The following is a 22,464-nucleotide window of genomic DNA, read 5'->3' as shown; positions in this document are numbered from 1 at the left end:
ATTGCGGATCATTCAGTAGTTACGGTGACTATACGAGGACATCAAGTAAGTAAGCCAAACTCTCCATCTTGGCGTAAGGATTATGTATTTAACTATAGGACTGTAGATATAGGTCAATTATCTATTCTAAGTAATGAGCTCAAGAATGCCTCTTGGTACAATCTTTACGTTCAGACTGATCCTGGTGGTGTTTTTCAGGCCTTTTTTGATCTTTTTAGCAACGCCTTTGATAAAATCTTCCCTTTAAAACAAAGGAAAAGTCCAGGAATAAAATGTAGGCCTAATTCTGGTTCTAAGAAGCCATCCAGCAGACCTGTTTTAAAGGACTGGTATACTCCCCCACTCCAACGTCATCGCAATATTGTGATCACTTTGAATGATCATCTTTGAGGTGTATGACTGCGGCTACTGTAGATGAAAGGGAATATTTCTATAGTATGTACCTAAGAGCCAAGAGAATTTACAGGCAAATGATCGGTAATGCAAGAAGGCTGCAAATGAAAAAAAATATCTCTGAAGCTCAAAACCCCTGCAAAGCGCATGGAGTATTGCAAATGGCCCTGCGTAAAAAATATAGTTGATTTTAGTTGCGAGGACAGTCCTGATGAAATAAACAACAATTTCATCGATGTTGTATCACAGGTAGTAAGGGGTGTGCCACAAACGGAGGCCGCAATCACTAATATAGCTGGCCTAAATGTCAGACTACCACTTAACTTATGGAGACCGGTGCCAGCAAAAAAGGCTAGGCACATTGTTTGTAGTCTTCGTTTTTCCACCAGTGTGGACATCCATGGACTGAGCTCCCAGATCTTGAAGGGCGTGATTAATGATAATGTTGACCCCTTATCCCTAGTTATTAACACCTGTTTGGCTCATGGGATATTCCCTGAAGAATTAAAGACCGCAAGAGTTGTGCCAGTCTATAAGAAAGGTAACAGGGCCTCTATCACCAGCTATCGTCCAATTGCTATTCTTCCTGTGATATCTTAGGTTTTTGAAAGGGTCAGGTATGATCAACTGGTCGAACATCTGGGCCAGAATAAACTCTTCTCGGATACTCAACATGGTTTTAGGAGGGGTCATTCAACTTCAATTGCCTTGCCTTGGGTTGCTGAAAGGATATCTGAGGCTTTTGAGAACCATGAGTCAATTAGTCTGACACTCCTAGATCTGAGCAAGGCTTTCGACATTGTCTGACATGATGTTCTTTTAAGAAATCTTGAATGTTATGGATCAACTGGTGTCGTACTGGAGACCTTCAAGTCGTACTTGAGAGGTAGGAAGCAGGTTGTTGTGGTTAGGGGTGCTTCCTCTGGTGAACTTCTGGTCGAGCATGGAGTCTCCCAAGGATCAATTCTGGGCCCTCTGCTCATTCTCCTAATGATAAATGACTTCAGTGGTGGAGAGAAAGCTCTCCTTTACGCAGACGATACCACACTGATTAGGGGAGGAGTGATCGTGGACGGAATCAGAGAGGCGGCAGCTGCTGACCTTGCTTTAGCAGATATATGGTTTAAAAACAACTAATTTCAAGTCAAAGCCGATAAAACACAACAGATTATCTGCAGTTTAAGTTAAGATTTGGCCGTATCACAACACCACCAACCCCAACAAGTTAAAAATTCTGGGCTTCACCATAGACAGGAAATTAAGTTGGCAACCTCAAATTGATAAAACGTGTAAAAAGTTATCTAGAGTTTTCTTTCTGCTGCGTAGGCTAAAGAATAGCTTAAGTGAAGCATTTCTTACAAACATCTACCACGGACTGTTCCATAGTCACATCACTTACGGCATACTTCTCTAGGGCCATGCTTCAGGGTGTGATGAAATGCTCAGGCTACAAAAATCTGCCTTGAGAGCCACAACATCTAATAGCGCTCCTTTGGAACACTCTAAGCCAATCTTTATAAGGCTAAAGGTGCATACTGTTATTGGGCAGTATATATTCTCCTCCCTTGTACAGGTCGGACATTGAGCTACTAAAGACCAGAGATGAGATGTTCATAGCTACAATACACGTAGCAGAAGCAAAATTGATATTCCTAGATTCTGCCTCACGGGAACACAGCAACCTCAACGTAGGTTGCTTTATTATTGTTTTATTAAGTACATGAGTTTCTTAGTGTTGTTGTTGTTGTTGTACAGGAAGTATTTGTTTAGGTTTTCAGTTACCTTTTCTATTGATTTGCCATACATTAAGTTTGATTGCAGTTTAAAGAAATTTGAGAGGGTTCTGTCGTGTGAGTATTTCATTCGTAATTGGGTGTTTATGTCTATGTAGGGTTTTAACCAACATGATTCGTTAAATGAAATGACTCTATGGACTTTCTCTAGTATCATGCCCATTGACAGAGCTTGTTCTAAGGTCTTGTAATGGATCACGTAATGTTTTCTATCTTTGAAAGAATATATTAATGTACCTTCATCGTGGCAAGGGCATAGTGGATAGTCTATGTGATCGGTATTGTAAGGATATTTTAAATCTACTTCTAAAATGTAACCTGTACCATTGTTATTGGTGGTGGTGTTATTGTTAAATGTTGATGGTGAAATCCATTTGAAATTGTCAAGTGGAAGTGGTTCTGTTGACATTATAGTGGCATATAGACCAATTATATCGTAAAAGTATATAAATTAATCTGGTTCTGAGGCGTTATAGTTTGGAGGAGTGTTGTGGTTTGATTTCGCATAGCTTTTGATTGCACATGTATATCCACCTCTTATACCTTTCATTATCATGTTGTATATGTCTATGTCGTTTAAAAGTTCTATTTGGACTTTAGTGACTTTGAGCATGACGTCGAAACAGTAAGAACCTATTGTCAGGTAGTGAAAGATGTCGAGATTATAGTTTTCTATACAGATTGATCGTATAGTTTCTAGTTGATGGAATGGTATATCATCGGGGATGAATTGGAAGAAATCTAAACACTTCATTGTCGTGTTCTTGATTCTTTTTGATATGCACAAGAACTTCTCTCTCTGTCCCTTGAATGGCATGAATTTTATGTATGCATTGGATGTGGTGAAGTAGTTTAACAGTTCTATTCCAAAATCTTTAATTATTATAGGAACAAAGTGTGGTAGACGATAGTTAAAGTTACATGTTGAATGGGCGTAACCTCTTACTTTTCCATTTACGTGATTATGGTCAAGGACATAGTCGTTGTCAAGAACATGACCACATATGTGACAGGTGACATTGATTTGTGGTTTGGGTGGATAACAGTTGGGAGGGATATTTCTTTTATATATCCTTCCTATTGATTCACATTAATTTTTTAATGAAATCATGAATGACGATATGTCTGGAAAGGTAAGTGTACGTATTATTTTACTTGATTCATCTATGATATTGTATGTGAGACTTTATATTGAGTATGTCCCTATACGATGAGTGAATGATGTATTTGGATTTTTGTAACAATTACACATGTAATTGTTTTTGTACAATAGTATATCTCGATGATCATGTTTTCTTTGGGGTGTCACTTTTAGGGGAATTATTTTTGTATTCTTACTGTCTAGTGTGTAGACGTTAATTGAAATATTCTTTGTGGTTTCAAATACTTGTATCTCGTCAAGTTAGACAGGAAAGGAAATGCACCATTTATAACGATTACTTATAGATACATATTTGAAGTAATCTAAAATGTTGTGGTAATCCTTTTTAGAATCTGCTAATAGTTTACCCATTATGGCTATTTTGAAGCATATGTTGTTACTACAACATTTAGTTTTCATACTACTTGTACGAAAAGGGTTTACAAGAGATTTCTTACCATTTATGAAAGAGGGTAGTTTGATTCTTTTGTAACAGTGTGATCCCCAAACTGGTTCGTATCTGTTTATGCGAAGTTCAAGTTTGACTATCGTGTAAATTGCCCAACCTGATCCACGTATTTCTAAATTAGATTTTTCAAGTAATAACTTTTCTATATTACTTGTATATTGTTGATTTAAATCAGTTAAACTGAAACCCGTAAGGTTTTGAGTTTTAAAACTTTTTGTTTGTAACTCATCTTCAGATTTTGAAAACTTACATTCTAACAACATGTTATATTTTATACTTCCATGTATTTGTTGATAGTGTTTTAGTTGGTAAATTACATTATCAACCACTCCATATAAGTTTTAATACAAATGAAACCATTTAGATTGCCAGCTTTTAGAGTAACAAGTCTACATTTGGCAGCTGATTCAACTTCAATAAAATGGTTTTCAAATGTAGCGTCGTGTTCATGTTCATTACCAAGTGTAGGATCATAAAGAGTTCCACACACTTCACAGAGTAATATCATGATTAAAAATAAAACCACCAACCACCAAGCATTGGTTTAAATATTAGAAATTTGTGAAATGATGTTTTGTATTGATTTACTTTCTAATTACTATATTTTTCATTTATTATTCTTGTTTATGCAAGACGAGTAGTACAATCAGATAATGGTCTATTTAGTTTTAAATAAATGTCATATATTTTATTGTTTTCTAAATTAAACATATTTTGAATGTTGACATCTATTCTTAAACAGCCTAAACATTTAAAATCTTTATTATTCAAATGAAATGCAATACATAGTTTTCTATTGTTTCTTTAACTTTTTCTGATACAAAGTCTTGTATATTTTTACATGTACTCCATGAGAGAGTATTTTGAAGACAAATGGTAGAGTGCACATCACCTCCGTAGTCACCCACCAAGTTTTATTTCTATTTTTTTGAATCTTTTAAATTTATTTCCTTGAAAGATACATGTTTTATTTTGTTGTAAATAGTTTATATTTATATTTAAAATTGACGCAGCTTATCCAGCTATGCTGGTCAACAACGCAGCTTTGGTAATAAGGTAAAATGTTTTGACCTCTGGGGAGATAATAGCTTTTTACGTAGAAGTGTAGTAAGAGCGTTTTTACATCACGCAGGTGAATGTTGTGCAACGAGCGAAGCGATTTACATAATTCACCTAAGTGATGTAAACACGCTCCTTGCGTAACGTGTAACGTACAAGATTTGACCTGACCCGTCAATATGCGGGGGGTTAGTACAATATTTTGCATGTACCCGCAATATACATGACGGGGTGTAAATAAGTTAATCTAAATATAATATTTGGCTCTGTTCTGGTGGCAGCCTTACACCTCATGTTTGAGGAGGTAAAGTGGATTTTTATTTTAACAAAGCAATTAATTGAAATATCATATCAACAAAAATTAACACCATGTCTACTTTATTACATGACTACGTATAGTCGTGGACACACCAAAATTACAAAAAGCACAAAGTTACCTATATTAATCCTGTACTTAATTTTTTTACTGCAAAACCACCGGCACAACAAAACTAACGTACTACCACTAACTAACGAACTACCCTCTAAAACCAACTGACGTTATCGCTGCCAGGATTGCCACTGTCGTGTTCCAAAGTTACAAATTTTGCCATTATGGTCGGGACGTCAAATAGAGGGACAGACCTATTTTGTCATGGTAGTCAGTTTGCAAAAAAATTATTATATGCTCCTTTTTGTAAGTTTAATAACTTTTGATGAGATAAAAATATATTATATATTTATATATTTTTCCACCAGTGTGGACATCTATGGAATGAGCTCCCAGATCTTGAAGGGTGTGATTAATGATATTGTTGACCCCTTATCCCTAGTTATTAACACCTGTTTGGCTCATGGGATATTCCCTGAAGAATTAAAGACCGCAAGAGTTGTGCCAGTCTATAAGAAAGGTAACATGCCTCTATCGCCAGCTATCGTCCAATTGCTATTCTTCCTGTGATATCTTAGGTTTTTGAAAGGGTCAGGTATGATCAACTGGTCGAACATCTGGACCAGAATAAACTCTACTCGGATGCTTTATATATTTCGGCATGAATTATACAGAACCCCCCAAATCTAATCTATCACTACTCTAATCTAATCTATCTTAGACTAATCTATTATTAGTCAAAAATAGCGGGAATGTTCATTTCATATCATTTCATTTATTTCATCAGCAAAATTGCCAGTTTTATACATGGTCATTTCAAAATAGACATTATAACTGTGCAACAAATTTCACTAGCAAAGGCAAAGAACAATATGTTTAACAATACAACAAAAGAAACAATAACAGATCAGTCAACGAGAAATATCAATACATACAATAACAATGCAAAAAATTGATAAGAGAACAGAAACAGAGCAACAAATTTCAATAAATTAATTTACAATACGATAATAAACACTAACAAGATCCAAGCAAACAGAAACAGTAACTTTTTCCATTCTAGGCAGCAATGGAATGTTCCACCCTAGGGACACGTGATAGACGTGAATTTCGAGACTTTTTTTTAATACGAAAAATTTTCCTAGAACCTACTTAAAACGAAGTAAATGTTTTTAACATGTTGCCCCCGTCTCAAAAAATATTGAAACTTATAATGATATACTACAAATACAGTATCTACGAAGTAAAAGGCCAGGGACATTAAAACGTACGTTTCAAAATTTTCACTCGACCACGTCTCTCCCACCGCTCTTGTCGGAATAATGTTCTCTTTTTGTACTCTTTTACTCTTGTATACTTTATGCCTCTAAATTCAGTGGAATTATTGTGATCGTCTCAACACCTCGTCCACCACGCCATGAAGACTACCAGACTGATTGAGGGCCCTCACTTCACAGCGACGTCTCAGCTTGGAACTCTCTACTCACGATTTAGTTGTACAGGTACTTTTAAATGGTCCTTCGGTTGCTTAGAATTACTCACAACATTTAACAAAGACCTCAAACAAACTGGAAAGCATTTTGAACAAAAGGCTACAAATAAAAAAAAGAAATATGAAACATGCGGGGTATATAAATTAGCCATCAACAACTGCCCAAAATTTTACATTGGACAAACTAGGAGGTCTTTCAAAAATACGGTTCAATGAACACCTGCCAAAAAACAAAGTAATCAAAACTTAAAATTATGCAGATAATTTAATTAACACCAATCATAATTATTCTACGATAGACGAGAACCAACAAATTCTCCATAGATGCAACGACAGAAGCAAAATAGCAGCATTAGAAAATTTCTAAATTTATAAAGCAGCAAAATCCGTCGGCAACAACCTTTTAAATGGCAAACTAAATAGCCAGGAAAACGCGTTGTTTGATACAATAATTATTAGAGTAAACCAGGAATCAGCTGACCGACACGTCACGTGACCTTGTAATGGACACTGCAATGCCAGTCGCCGCCGGCCCGACCAAATGCATGCACACACCACGACGGTTGATCAATTAAATGCTATGTCTTATTACGTGTGTTCTGTGTTTTCTATTTTAATATTATGACGAACCTGAGAAGAGGATAAACCTGATGATGTCGCAGTCGCCACAAAACATGTAGTTTGTTTACTAACATCAAACAAGGCTATTGTAAGGTAACAAAATAATTTTATTTTTATTATTACAACTTTCATCTACTCACTGCTCTATTCCCTCACCTATCAAAGCAAATCCTTCAGTTGATGATTTGGAGGCAAGTACTCTGTCAACAGCGTCCTCCAGACTCTTGGGTAAACCAGCTGTTTGCATCGCCTTCCACATTTTGGTGAACTTATCTCCCACAGGGTAGCGCCACAACGCCAACTCTGACCTCTCTTGGCCACTCATGTTCTCCTTGGTAACCAAATGCATCCATTCTCTAAAATAGTAAAATCTTAAGATTATAGGTAGTTGATAATTTAGGGGTTCAACTATTTTGTTTTCAAATAATTTGAGTTGGTTGACTTAAATTAATAGTGTGGAAAATTTGGTAGGTAAACATATTAATTACATTTTAGCGAATTTTTCTATGCACCAAAGAAATGAACCAAGACCAATTAACTTTTAATCGTGTTTATCTCCCCAGAGGTTAAAACTCTTGTTTGTTAAAACTTTAGGGATTTCACTGTGGGGAAGAAGCTATTACCCTAGAGTGCACGGAAAGACCTATGCCCAGGACCTCTTTGCTTTTTCATTTTGATGCCTCTAGACGCCAAAATCACTATTTGTTCCAACACAAACACACACACACACACACACACACACACCCACACACACATATATATAAGTCCCGGGACGGTTTAACATTTAAAAAAGTAATAAAGATAGAGCTTCAAAACTTGGTACACAGTTAATGGGCATTAAAATTATTTTAACACATTATTTAGTGAGACAGTTTGCTAGGAGTCAGAATAAAATCTTAAATGTAAGCATATTATAAATAATTATTAACACATTATTACTAACTCAAACGAACAACCGAGTCAAAAACGGCAGCCATTCAAAGATTTTTGAATATAAAGACCTTTAATTATATGTGCATATTGACCTATGCATGCGTGTAATATTCTCTTCCAACTTCTATCGGGGCCCTGAGGAGGTAGGAGGTAGCGTAAAATCAAGGCTACTGAAAAAGAGGTTGCCTCAGTCGCGCGTATGGCGTAACCCACCAACCCGGACTGTGCTGCTTTTAATGCACACAGCTACCACCTGTCCAATTCTGTGTTATTGTTGTTTGTTTTTGTGTAAGTTCTGTGAAAATAAATAAATGAAAAACAAACAACAATAACAAAGAATTTGACAGGTCGCAGTTGAGTGAATTAAAAGCATCACCGTCCGGGTTGGCGGGTGACGTCATATGCGTGACTGAGGCAACCTCTTTTTCCTTGGCGTATAATAGCAATAGCATAGCAACTTGATAGCAACTGAATCTTTGAATAGGTGTAATTTTTTACTTGGTTGTCCTTTTGAGTTTGAGTTTACGGCATTGTATTTTACTAACAAATACCTTCAATTTAACTGCATATCAACCTATGCTTACATCTAAGATTTTCTTCTGACTCCTAGCAGACCATCCCCATGAAGAGGTAGCACATAACTGAATAAATGATTTTATGATCAGCATCGTACGTGTTATTAAATTACTTGAAACTACAAACTTACGTCAAATATAACACGTAATAATACGAGGGCTACCCAGAAAGTAAGGAACTTCGCCCTGACGCTGCTATAGGCGCGGGTTAGGGTTCACACTACGAACCATAGAAACTATGAGCCTCTAAATATGCATTTTTTAAATACATAGCTTACCTACTCTACAGATCATAGTGCATTAGCGTTAGTCATTAGTGTTAAGCGATTGGACTAATTTTTAATTCACGAATAAGCTTGTATAGTATACAAGCCAAAATACTGAATTTATATCAATTATATGAAAAGGCTCGTATTTGATACGAGCCTATATCATGATAAATTTCACAAAAATAGTAGACGGCTCACTTACACTACGGCTCATTTAGCTACTCGTCGCGCAGTTTGCAGCGCATCGTTGAAGGCGTTGTACTAGACGTGCCGCGAGAAAGAGTGCAATTAGCTGATGTTAATCTATTGTTTTAAGCAGTTTTATTAGTGTACTTGATGGGGCCGGCATATGACTTATGTGGGAAGGTCGACATATTCCTTAGACACAGCTGTTAATTAATAGCCCATACAGCTAATGGCAACTAAGGGACCTACAGATTATAGTGGAGTCCAAACCACATTTTTCCTTGTAATTAACGAATTGGTCTATTATCAGGATAGTACTGCGGATAGTCGTAGTACTCACTAGTGTGAACGTTCATCCACACCAGGTACTACTTGTCGTAGGTACAACTAGACACAAAAGTAGAGGTACAACTAGACGGTGGCATACCCGACAAGCTGTACCTGCAAATTTTTAAGAGGTACAACTAGTCGTAGAAACAAATAGACGCAGGGACAACAAGACGCGTGCGCCACTGTCAAGTTATATCTACAGATATTGGACGAGGTAGACACCTGTCGCCAAAATGCAGCAGGTACATGTAGACGCCAGTACAATTATACTGCGACCCTTACAAGCCCATTCCTATAATTTATATTAATTCAGGATTTTGGCTCGTATACTAAACGACTACTGTTCTCTGAAATATAAGACACAAGGCTCATTGTCACTATGATCTGTAGAGTAAGTGAACCCTCTTAATTTATTTTATTTTTTTCGATAGACTCGTACAACATAGGAGCCTGTAGTGCAAGTGAACCTTCCATATTATTTACAAGGAATTCCGGCAACCCGAACAGGAGGGGGCAATATCAGAAAGAGACGACACTTTAAGTGCTTTTCCCATAAGAATTACATGGGAATCATTTTTTAGCCACTAATTCCAAAAATCCAGATTTTTGTCTACATATCCCTATATAATTGTCAAACCTTATAAATATTACTGGTTTTCACTTATTCAATATATATATATATATATTTTTATAGTTTTGTTAACTTTTTAGAGCTACTTTTCAATGAATATGTAAAATAATAAAAATGAATTTCATGGTAATCTGGTGTCTATTATTTTACTTATATATATATATATATATATTCGTTATCAAGCTAAAAAAAGCAAATTCTTTCATTTATTGACCTTTACAAGTGTAAATGTAAAGTAGGGGCAATACCAGAACATCACACTTAAGGCACTTTTTCCCATAAGAATAACATGGTGGACATTTTTTAGCCACTTATAAAAAATCCTGCCCACGGCCTATACACTTCTATACAAATGTTCTATACTATTGTACAACTCCATTAACAGTTCAAATCCATATCCATTCACATGTATATTTTCAAAATCATCGACTTGACAGTGTGAGGATTGCACCCGAACTCGGGCGCGCTCCCGGCCTATCGGCACTGCCGCGGTCACGAGCAAGCTCTCGCTTCTTGCTTCTCGTCTCTAGTGGCAGCTCATGATTGAGTCCTGGGTGGGAAACCTTCCAAACCTAATCTCTTGTTAAAACAATATATATTTCATTTTTTATTTATGTTACAATTTCTTAATTTCTAGTTCACAATTTTGAAATTTATGTTAGTTTCTTAATTTCTAGTTAAACATTTTGAAATTTTCCAAAAGTCTATATATAGAGGTGACATTAGTCCGAGACCTCATTCCTAAACATGAAGCCATCATGTCAATACTGCTTCGTGTCGCTCTCCAACAAAAGAAACCTGATTCTCCACTACAAGTTAATACATCAAATTAAGACGAAACTGTGCAAAGTTTGTGATTTAATCTGTGATAGTAACATGGCCCTAAAATCACATATATTACAGTCACAATACTTGTAAAAAAAATTTTGTTGGACATTTAGAAGACATGTCAATTCTTGCAACAACTGTCCATATACAATGATTAAATTTGTTGGTGAATCGATTAGAACTGAACTTAAAAATACTCTCCAGTCTTATCCTCTGCCGATAAAATGGACTTAAGTAAGGAAAATCAAATTTATAAAATATACAATAGATCAAAATGAAAAATTAGTTAATGGAAAAGAATGTATTGCGGATTTTAGAAGCCTTATCACCTTAACTATTGAGAAAAGAGATTTAATACCTCAAATTGAAAATGCTCTTTTAAAGACTGACGCATCCATGCACAAATATCAAGCCCAAGATAGTGGATGGATATATGACCATACTAAATATTGGCAGCTGCATGTTTACAAGTATAAGCCTCTAACTTTAAAGTCATATATATCCCCACACCAAAAAGTATTCTAGGAACCTAGCATTTTGCACACTTATAAGTAGCAGCCCATTCTTTTAAATTCTCATATCTTTTTTATATGACAAGTAATTGTAGTTTCTTCTCCATTAAAGTCAATTGCCTTGTCGTGCTAATCGGCAAATGTAATATTGACAACATCTAAACTTCTCTTATTTACAGGAAAATATATAATATTTCTTGGAACTTCAATAATTGTGTAGCCAGGAGGAGCTTCTGGATAAAAGTTGTGTATGGTGTGTGATTTGTTATTATTTAAATATGACTCATTTGCAATATTACATTTTACTCTAATCACATTTACATTATTAATGTTTATTAAATTTGTAGATACAAATGGGACACCAGGAGTAGAAACTCCTTTAAATCCCAATAAAACTAACCCTAAACAAGGTTTTGTCAAATCAAACACATGGCTAGAATGTAATGGGGAAAGGGGGTTGAAGCGGAAACTGTATTAAATGAAACCTAATTCCTTAGTTTTAAGATTATTTGTATAATATATAAGCTTAGATTTTGTAAATAAATAATGAAAAAAAACAATTTAACTAATAATTAGAACTATTCCATAATGTCTCAGCTTAGCTAAGACAGTGATGTAATAGTGTCAGCGATGAACCCTCTCTTCTGTTGATTCCCACGCACTAATCCACGTGTCTAGAAGGCATAAATTATGTTGACACAGGTGGTGAGGGGGGGACGATGGAAGCACCCCTTTTCTCCTTGTGACAAGCTATTTTCTCAACACTGTAGGGTAGGAGTACCTTCCACCACCTACACCATGTTTACTAAAAAATCTAATTGTAATTACTCATTACCACCTCGGAGGCGGAGGCGGAGGCATGTGTGAGGCAGAATAGATATTACTCATTACCTAGAAAAACTGCAATTACTCATAACCTAAAAGAAACTAATTGTAATTATTGATAAAAAATAATAATTGTAATTACTCATCACAAAAAAAATATTGTAATTACACATCAAACCTAATTGTAAATACAGTACTCATGAAAAAAAGCTAATTGCAATTTACCCAAACAAAAATTGTAATTACTCATTACGCGGAGTGTGGGGTGCGGAGGCATGTGTACTACTGCATTTTAATCACTACTGGTGAGGATGATTTCTATTATGACCACAAAGCTCCAATTACAATAGAAATTTCTGAACGTACATATGAGGTCGTTGAATTTGCTAATGAAATTCAAAAGCAAATCCCACACTTTTAACTTACAGCTAATAATAAAATTATGAAAGCGACATTACATTCTAGCCATTTAGTTGATTTTACAAAACCTTGTTTATGGTCTGTTTTATTTGGATTTGAAGGAGTTTCTACTCCTGGTGTCCCATTTGTATCTACAAATAAAAAAACATTAACAATGTAAATTTGATTAGAGTAAAATGTAATATTGCTAATGGGTCATATTTAAATGGCAACAAATCACACAGCATTTATCCAGAATTCTTGTCCTGGCTACAAAATTATTGAAGTTCCACACAACACTTTGGCAATAAATAATTCTGATGAAATTCGAATATGTATTTATACTCAAGATTTGCTAACTCTCCCATGAAGAAGTTATCTGTATATTAAGGGAGAAATTGATAACCATGATAAAGGTCATTTTATAAATAATGCATTTGCATTCTTATTTGACGAAATTAGATACGAAGTCGCAGGTAAGGAAATAGACATTGTAAGAAACCAGGAATTTATAGTCTAATGAAAATATTGAGCTCTTATAATAAAACTACTAAATTGTCAAATGTGGCATTTGATTCTGACACGAATTTGAAAGAGTTCCATAAAGGTGGCAAGTTTATTACGTGTTTGCCATTAGCTGTTAATGGGTGTGTTTGAAGATTTTAATAAGGTTTTAGTAAATGTCAAACAAGAATTGATATTGAAAAGATCCAAAAATTATTTGAATTGTACATTAACAAACAAGTAAAAACCCATCCATACTAAATATAGGTTGCTTTGTTGATTTTGATGTTACCTTTTTCACAATCACTGGTGCTCCAACCAGTGGCACTGCTGATTCGATTCCCAAAATTAAACTTAATTCAATCCAGTGGGTGATGCCACATGTTATACCATCAGATAGGGAAAAGTTACAATTACAAAAGATGTTATTACAAAATAAAAATTTGCTAATTGCATTTAGCAGTTTAGAGCTGGACGAACTTCCATCATATCCCAATACAACAAGACATACATGGTCAGTAAAGACGTTTTCATGTTTGGAGAAGCCTAGGTATATTATATTTGGTTTCCAAACAGCTGGGGACAATAGTGCACGAAAAAGAACTGTTGAATTTGATCATTGCAAATTAAAACATCTCAAAGTGTTTCTAAACTCTGAATATTATCTTTATATTTAAATCTCGACTTTGAAAATGGAGATGTCTTTAAAGCTTATGAGATGTTTATGAGGTTTAGAGAGACTTACTACAATACTATCCCAGATCCTATGATTAGTAGGGCTGAGTTTATGAAGTAATATCCACTAATTGTAATAGATTGTTCTAGACAGAACGAAACAGTAAAGGAAGGAATTGTTGATATTAAATTAGAGATTGAAACTGCAAAAAATGTACCAGCAAATACATCTGCATATTGTTTAATAATACACGATAAAGTGTTTGAGTACAATCATTTGACAAATGAGATAAATAAAATGTAAATAAAAGATGACAAACTTTAAACAAGAATTGGTTGACTCTGCAATCAAATTCGAGAAAAATATAGAGCTTTAAAACATGGCAAGTTTCTAGAGGCTGAAGAGAGGTTCCAAACATTCCAAACTTTAATAGAGCCATTACAAGAATAAAAAAAATCACTATTATTGGTACTTTTGACACCTTATCACTACCAACTGATCGCCTACTTTCAAGAACTCGTTCGTGATGATAGTAGACCAGGTATCAGCTCCAATCAACACATCGATGTTATTATAATCTGAATTTGTTGATGTTGGAATATCAGTTGAAATAATGTTTTGCTTCTTCGGTGCAACAATAAGATTTTAGTCCGTGAGTTGAGGAACTTGACTACAAATCATAGGCTGCTCCAATACATTTAAACTAATTTTGTAGTCTGAATTCAACGATTCTAGAGCAAGAGTATAATATGCATGTTGTCTTTGTTTCGTTTTTCTTCCTCCAAGAACTTCTTGTTGGACCAAAACACTTCCTTTAGGCTTGAGACCTAGTTGTCTTGCACATTCTTCAGTTACAAAACCCTTCTGAGGTCCTAAATCACACAGAGTTCTTACCCTTTTCTTTGTGTTATTCGGACCTAAAATGTGAGCTGAAATGGTCTGTAAATAAGTAACTAACTTTATTTTCTGTTGTTGTTACAGAATTAGTGCTATTCTGTTTGGGCTCCTTTTTGTTGAATACTTCTGACCTTTCATCATTAGTCTGCACTTTATTGCATAGGACAGTTAAGTGGTTACCTTTGCAGAAAATACACTTAACTTGTAGCTTACATTTACTTGCTAAATGACCTTTTCTTAAACATCTTAGACATGCTCCTTTTTTATTTACCATACCAACCCGTTCATCTATGTTCAAGTCGATCAATAAAAAGCATTCATGTGACAAATGAGATCCTTTTGAACAAAATATACATTTTAAATTAACAACTGACTCCGGCTTGGAAGATGACACAAGAACAGCAGCAGAAGGTAAGGTTGTCTTTGGCTTAACAGATTTAGTAGTTTTATATTCTTGTTTACTAACAATATCTTGATCAAACTTATTAACCCGCAGCTTTAATCTTTCCTCTGCATCAACTTCAACTTTTAAGAAATTCAAAAGCTAAACGAACCAATTTTCTGGTTCTTTAGTTGATGCATTGTGTAGAACACGGCGCCTTTCCCAGACTTCAAACACAGGTTCTGGGATAGCTGATTCTACTAAAGAGAAAAGTATTGCTGCAAATTTGTCTTTGGTTACACCCAACGAATCTAAAGATCTAAGGTGTACCCCCATTTTATCATAAATAGATATGTCACAGATAGATTTTCCTCTCTTTTAAGAACTAGGGTTAACAATTCCCTTACATAATAACCAATGAGGAACTCGTCTTTCCCATATCGGGACTTCAAAACTTCTATAGCTTTTGCATAATTTTCTTAAGATGCTTAAAAACCTTCAATGAGTTTTTGAGAAGGAGAGTCAGGTTTCATTGATTGGTAAAGATACTCAAATTTGTTTTCATCTTTCAAATTATTGTCATAATGTATTTTAGCAAATTGAGACCAAAACTCAATCCAATTTTTTATTCCTCTATCAAAATTTTTAAGCTCAGTTTTTGGGAGCCTTACTTTAGTACAATTTGAAGGGATCGGTACGGTATACTAATATTTGAATATGAATCAACTGCAACAGCTAGCTGGGTTTTTTTGAGGTTACCTCATGATACTTCTCATTGCATTCAGAAGCTGTTGTCATATCCTTTTAATGTCCTCTTCATTAGCATTCTCATTTTATATTAACTTGCTTAAAACTTTTTCATTTACTTTCTGTAATTTTTTATGAAACTCCTTGAATGAATTATATTTTGGTAAAATAATCTTCAAATCAGCATTGTTGTCTACAAGCTCTTCAATCGCCTTGGCCTTTTTGGTAAAAACTTACCGAAAGTCCTTTTCTCCCAGTTTCACTCAACTCATATTAATTTAAAATGTACAATATTACGTTTAAATATCATATATTCCTGGTTCAGGGTCGCCAAATGTAAAAACTTGCCTATCAAATAAGTGATTTCCTCAAAATAGTTGTAATATTAAAACTAATTTTAAAGTAACACAATGTAATATTTCATTTCATTTAATTCATTATTTAGTATTAAGTTTCTTAAAATGTTAACTTCTGTTCATACACCTTTGTTATCAATCACTCCTCAGAAAGACTGGCCTAATATTCATTTTCCTAATTTATATAATTTCATTAATCTGTTTAATTAATCATTAATAATATTCATTACATAGCCTATATATATATTTTTTTACAAAGCCCACAACTTAATTATTTATTAAATATGTAAGAGAATTGCAATACATCAAAATTTTGTATAATATCATTTCAAAATTAGTCCTTAAGGAATCAAAATTTAAGAAGCAGTGAAAGTGATTCATGTGTTCAACAATGAATGATGTGAACATTGAGATTGGAAGAAGAAGGAAGCCAGAATGAAGTTGAAACTGTTAGTTAAAAGAAGGATTCCCTATTTTATCTAAATTAAATCAATTATATCATCAAGAAAACTAGTTTATATCAAGTTATCTCACAGTAAACCTCAAGAGGACTCAACTCCATCATTATTTTCAAAATTAAGTATAAACTTTTCTTTTAAACTCTTTTAAATTCATTGCTAATTGGACTTACCTTTTGGACAACATCAAAATTCGATTTTTCATTGTTGGGATTTTGTAAGTTGAACACCTTAATTAGGCCTATTTGGACACTATTAAATTTATTAATTCGTAGAACTCAAGCCAGCACGACACCCTACCCTGAGATATATCACATCTAAATTATTTGAACCTTTATTATTCAAACTTATCTTTTATTTCATTTAAATTTCAACCCCAGACACCATTGTCAGTCCTTTCATTGTAACGTTACGCCTTTTAAATCTCATTGCATGTTTGTTCATTTGTTTAAATAAAACACCTTTTGTAATTCATATATCTTTGTTAACTTATTAACTTTAAACATTTATAGAATAGGCTAATGTTATTTAAAGATAGATTTCATTTAAAATAAATTCAGGCAAATGGAAATTCGCTTAGTACGTACAGTATGCAGGTTTGCTGTGGCGAGGGTATTTCACAATTTTATCTACAACCCTTCATTAAACAATAGACATGAAATACTAATTTGTTTGAATATCATCCATAAAACCCCATGAAATTTTGATGATTTTACAGTCAAGTGACGAATCCCATATTCACCCCATACCTCTTTAAACATGACCAGAAACACACATTACAAGGTCATGTGAACATGGTGGCAGGTTAACATGAAGACTGTAAAACTATTGAGAATACACGTTATATAGCGGATATGTTAGCTACAGCACTAACGCTGCCAACTCGAGTGGCCTTAACTATGTGACGGTATTACAACTGCCCCTTATTAACATAATTCCTATATTTATATATATATTTTTTTTTCCTAGGACGCTAGGCACAAGCCTGGGATTGTTTTTCACATTACTTCAGGCTAGACCTAGGGGTTGCGGCATTATCACTTAGATAAAATCCATTGGTGACTTGGGGATCGAACCCGGGACCTCAGCGACTGAAGTCCCGCGCTCTAACCACTACACCAGCTCGCTCCTCAACATAATTCCTATATAGGATTCCCACATTTCATAGTACTAAAGCTGAAGGTGTATTTAATGTATTTTGATCCATTGTATTTTGATGGATTCAGGTGTCTCAGTGCAGACTAATGGAATTGACGTAGGCCCTACTGCATTTTGGGCACGTCCACAGGAAACCTGATGTCTAAGTCTGGACTTGAGATGAAAACTCTCCTACAAAGCATTACATGTCCGCTCTACATAGTGTCTTATCATAACCGCTCTATTATAGTGTACTGGTTTAGGAGCTACCATATTTGCTTGGTTGTGTTTTAAAATATGTTTAAACCATCGCATCTCCCCCCATGTGCGGGATAATGTCAGTAAGGTTCATGATTACGAGATACATATTTGATGCCGACATCCATCACCAGATGACTTAAGGCTATGGCCCTAACACAATCAGTGAGATAAAATTGCGGGAATGGGTAATGGAGTGAACATGACCATGAAATCCTTTTATGGGGATAGCCCAACTCTGCGCGGTGGTCAAATTTATGCCAGAAAAAGTTTCATGGCCCCGAAGGATCCAGTCCAACTCCCCGCGGTGGTCACTTTTAGTGTATAGTATAACTCCGCACGGTGGCCACATCTAATCTCTATGCTACATTGTGCTTTCTGATGAGATATTACGTGTTTAATATAAGGTATTCTATATACATACCGTGTGTCCCCAAAGTAATGTTACACTTTTATTTGTCCATAGTGACTGTATTCATGTGACAGGTTAGGTTAGGTTAGGTTCATGATAGGTAAATTCAAATGAAACATAAGTATTCTATTTTGTATTAATTAACCTTATTCCATTATTTACTGTGGTTTCGTACAGTTTTAAGTTGTGTACACTTGTAACAATTTCAAATTTCAAATACAAGCCTGACGGCCAAAATTGACCACCGTGCGGAGTTGGACAGTCGGTTTTGACATATTTCTGACCACCGCGCGGAGTTGGAAAAGCCCCCTCTTTCTTTAGTGGTCTTTGGTGAGTAGTTTGAGTACTCAACAAAAAAACCAAATAAACCTCAATAAACCTCAGTCCATTTGGCAATGAATATTAGCTTTTTTGGTGAAAAACATATGACTGACCTTACCTCGTACCCAACGGGAGATTTAATGGATTCCAATTCTTAAAAACACAATGCGAAGCGTACGCCTACATGTCAGTTACAGTGCTGGAAGTTCAGAAGTTGTATGTCATTTTGTTTACAAAGGAGGTTAATATATGGTCAGGAGCCTTGTGTGGCGTGCAAAGGAACTATGAATTTTGGTTTGATTTAAACGCAAAAAGAGGCATTACTAAAAAACCCCTTTAGGTAACTTCAAAATTATTGGTTCTTGCCTAATATGTGCTTTAAGTTTAAACTTTTGGCCATCTTTGAAAACTTTAAACACAAATTAGAGTTTTGTTAGTGGTTTTTCTAAATAATAATTCAAGTAGGCCCTAATAGTTTGTTTCTATGATAAAAGGTTAGGCTATTGTTTATAGCCTACCGGATACTTGCAAAGCCAAATGTACATCTATATAGCCTATAATACGCCTACACAAAATTTGTCGACAGAACTCTACTGCCATATTATATACAATTTTGAACATTGGTTCACGTATCTTTGGAAAGAGCATGTCGCGTAGTAGGTGTGAAAACTGATCCTAATTTTTTGTAAAGCCACTGTGATCATAAGAAATGGTCGCATCAAAAGTCGTGTCTCAACGCGGACTAATGGAATTGACATACTGCATTCCAGGCATAACTACAGGAAACCAAATATCGGCGGCTGGACTCAAATGAAAAAAAAAACTCGCAAACTCTTAGTTAATTATACCCCCAGAAAATAGCCCAGCCTAGGCGTATAACTTAACAGGTCAAACTTACCTAAGTTAAACAAGTTTCTAGGCTACTGTAAGTTAGGCCTGCTACAAAAAGTTCAAGCTTAATGTAAGTTTATTGAACATGTAGCCTTAAATGTTTTAGTGGCTTAGTTACCTAAGTTAGGCTAGTTTTCAAGCGTTCGACTAAAACCTGACTGAAGTAAGTTAAATTCTTAATTTCAAATAGGCTAGGCTACAAATATATTTAAATAAAGTAACTAACACAACTTTTACAGAACAACTCAAGTAGGCCTAGCTTAAGTTAGTTTTGTCAAGCGTTCGACAAAAACATTAAAACAATTTAACTTAACTTAAGCTACGGTTTACTCATTTGTCAACTTGAGAGTGATGTTTTGGGGACATTAAGTGTGTTTTTGAGTAAAATATTGATAGCTTAGTACAAAATAAATAAATTTGCCAAGTTTGATCAAAATCTATCTATATATATATATAATTCCGTAAGTAAAATTTTTGTAAAGAAATTGTGAGTGACTGGATGGCCGTAGAAGGATGGGAGGGGTCTTATTTTAAAGGTCTTGACGTGAATTTTGAGGGAAAACTATTCATTTTTCTTATTTTTTTACCATAAATTCGCAACAGAATAAAACTTTTCCCATTAAAAAAACATGGGGTTTAATTTGATTACATCTTTTGAAATTAAAACAGCTGTGCCACAGATTTGTGTTAGTTGTATCTCTGAAAATCTGTGTACTCATAGCCTTTGATGTAGATATCTATGTATATATTAATTACGTAAGCCGATTCTTTGCGTCAAAATTGTGGGCGACTGGGAGGTCGTAGAAGGACGGGAGAGGGCTCAAATTAAAGGTCTCGACCCCGTGACGGCGGGAAAAATAGTGAAATTCCCCAAAAATGAACAACTAACCGAGTAAAAAAAACGTATCAAATAACTAACTTTATTGAGTTAAGTTAATTCGAAAGCATTCACGAAATTTATTGGAATATAGTTTATTAAGAACTACACAAAAAACAAATCCGTGGTACAAGAATCAGATTTTTTAATGATGTAATAAAAAAGCCTTTTATTAACAAAGTTTTAGCAAGGAATTTTTATAGGCTGACAGTGAGGACTTCACTTCGTTTCGTCCAATAAAATATTGTAAGTTTGCTTTCTGGTGGATATATTTTGACCACACTTGGTAAATTTCTTTATTTTATACCAAGTTATTAATACTTTACTAAAAAACCAAACTTTTTACCCTCCCTGTAGCAGCAATCCTAGGTACTCATAAAACCTAATGTTAATTAAATGCACTTAATTGAAAATCAATTCAGGTAAATAAAAATTTTCTTAGTTGGCAGGTTAAATGCGACGGGGGTATCATTGTTTACGTTTTGTACTGTACTTTTTGCTAATTTCCCTGTAGTAAGGTAAATGTTACCGGAATTATCAAGGTGGGTCTAGGAAGGCCCTTGACCATTGTAATCTCTCATACTAACAGAGATCGTCATAAATGTTGTGGACTTTTTTCATTATTTGCTCCCCAACTACTGCTTGTGAACAGTATGTGATCACATGTTCCATCACAACTGGCACTGTTTGAGTGGTGGTGTATTTCTCGTCGGAGGCCTACTGTCGGAGCCCGTCGGACCAATGGGTTAATGCCTTAAAATTGCGGAAGGCGTCGGAGACTTGACGGAAGGTGTCGTGTCGGAGAGCGTCGGACTAGTGGTGTTCGATATGAGAGTTAATAGAAAATTAGAAAAACAGTGTCACATACCTTTAATTAGAAAACCCAACACTGGAAAGTAGCAGGGGGAATGGGGATTGGGTGAGCTCATCACGTTGAGGGACACACAAGAAGATCTGGAAGTTCAGATGCACTGCACACACTTGAAAGCTAAAATTTAGTATTATTATTCACTGATTAAGAGATAGAGATTTTAATGTGGGGACACTTCCACCACGAGGTGGTCAAAAGACCGAGATTGCCATAAAAACGGCGCGGCGCGGCCCATACGTCCGATCGAGGAAGGTTTTAGACGCTAACTGAATAAAATCATGGTGGGGAAATTTTAGTTTTCCATGAGAGGGAAAGAGACAGAGATAGATCACGCCATATGACGTAGGCATCGTATGATTTTAAGGAGAATATGGGGGAGGGGAATTGCCGTGGGGTGTGTGTGTGAGTAGAGTGGAATACATTTTACAGACTTAAAATAAGTAACTAATATACAAATGAATGTTAAAAACCTATGCACACAGTTAATTACATGTTAATAAAATTAATGATTAGTTATGAGACTACTAATTACCCTATTTACAGAACCGTACTGAACATACCGGCCGCCTTGAAGCATTATAGGCTTCAACAAATGATTGTCTACAAGCCGGCTTGTCTAAGACACTTAGTCTGTGGAACCTCAGGAGTTGCATTAAACATTTGAACCACGTTGTTATGGGTGCTAAAAACCACCAGGGTCTTAATCCTTGTGATGTTGCTGAGTAGCTGACGCTTAGTACAAGCGCCGGAGGGTAGGTCCAAGTGATAGGAGAAGGAATCAGTAGTAGGTGACCAGTGTAGTCCTAATATGGAGTAATGAGGTTGATCTGGATCTTGCAGAAAGGCAGGTG

General features: G+C 35.2%; 1 protein-coding gene across 1 annotated transcript in view; it reads right to left on the bottom strand.

Moving 5' to 3' along the window:
* Positions 1 to 6,606: 6,606 nt before the first annotated feature.
* Positions 6,607 to 22,464, bottom strand: part of LOC128998377 (ionotropic receptor 25a-like) — a 117,932-nt gene continuing 102,074 nt past the window's right edge. Inside the window, exons 10-11 of the mRNA XM_054424492.1 lie at positions 7,495 to 7,694; positions 6,607 to 6,704 (exon numbers count right to left, since the gene is read on the bottom strand). Of these exons, the coding sequence (XP_054280467.1) occupies positions 6,607 to 6,704; positions 7,495 to 7,694 (298 nt within the window). The remainder of the gene's footprint in view (positions 6,705 to 7,494; positions 7,695 to 22,464) is intronic.

The sequence above is a fragment of the Macrosteles quadrilineatus genome, unplaced genomic scaffold, assembly GCF_028750875.1.
Source record: "Macrosteles quadrilineatus isolate MER2022 unplaced genomic scaffold, UCM_ALF_1.0 Scaffold_1__1_contigs__length_201487025, whole genome shotgun sequence".
Lineage (NCBI taxonomy): Eukaryota > Metazoa > Arthropoda > Insecta > Hemiptera > Cicadellidae > Macrosteles > Macrosteles quadrilineatus.
This window is presented reverse-complemented; position numbering and strand designations above follow the sequence as displayed.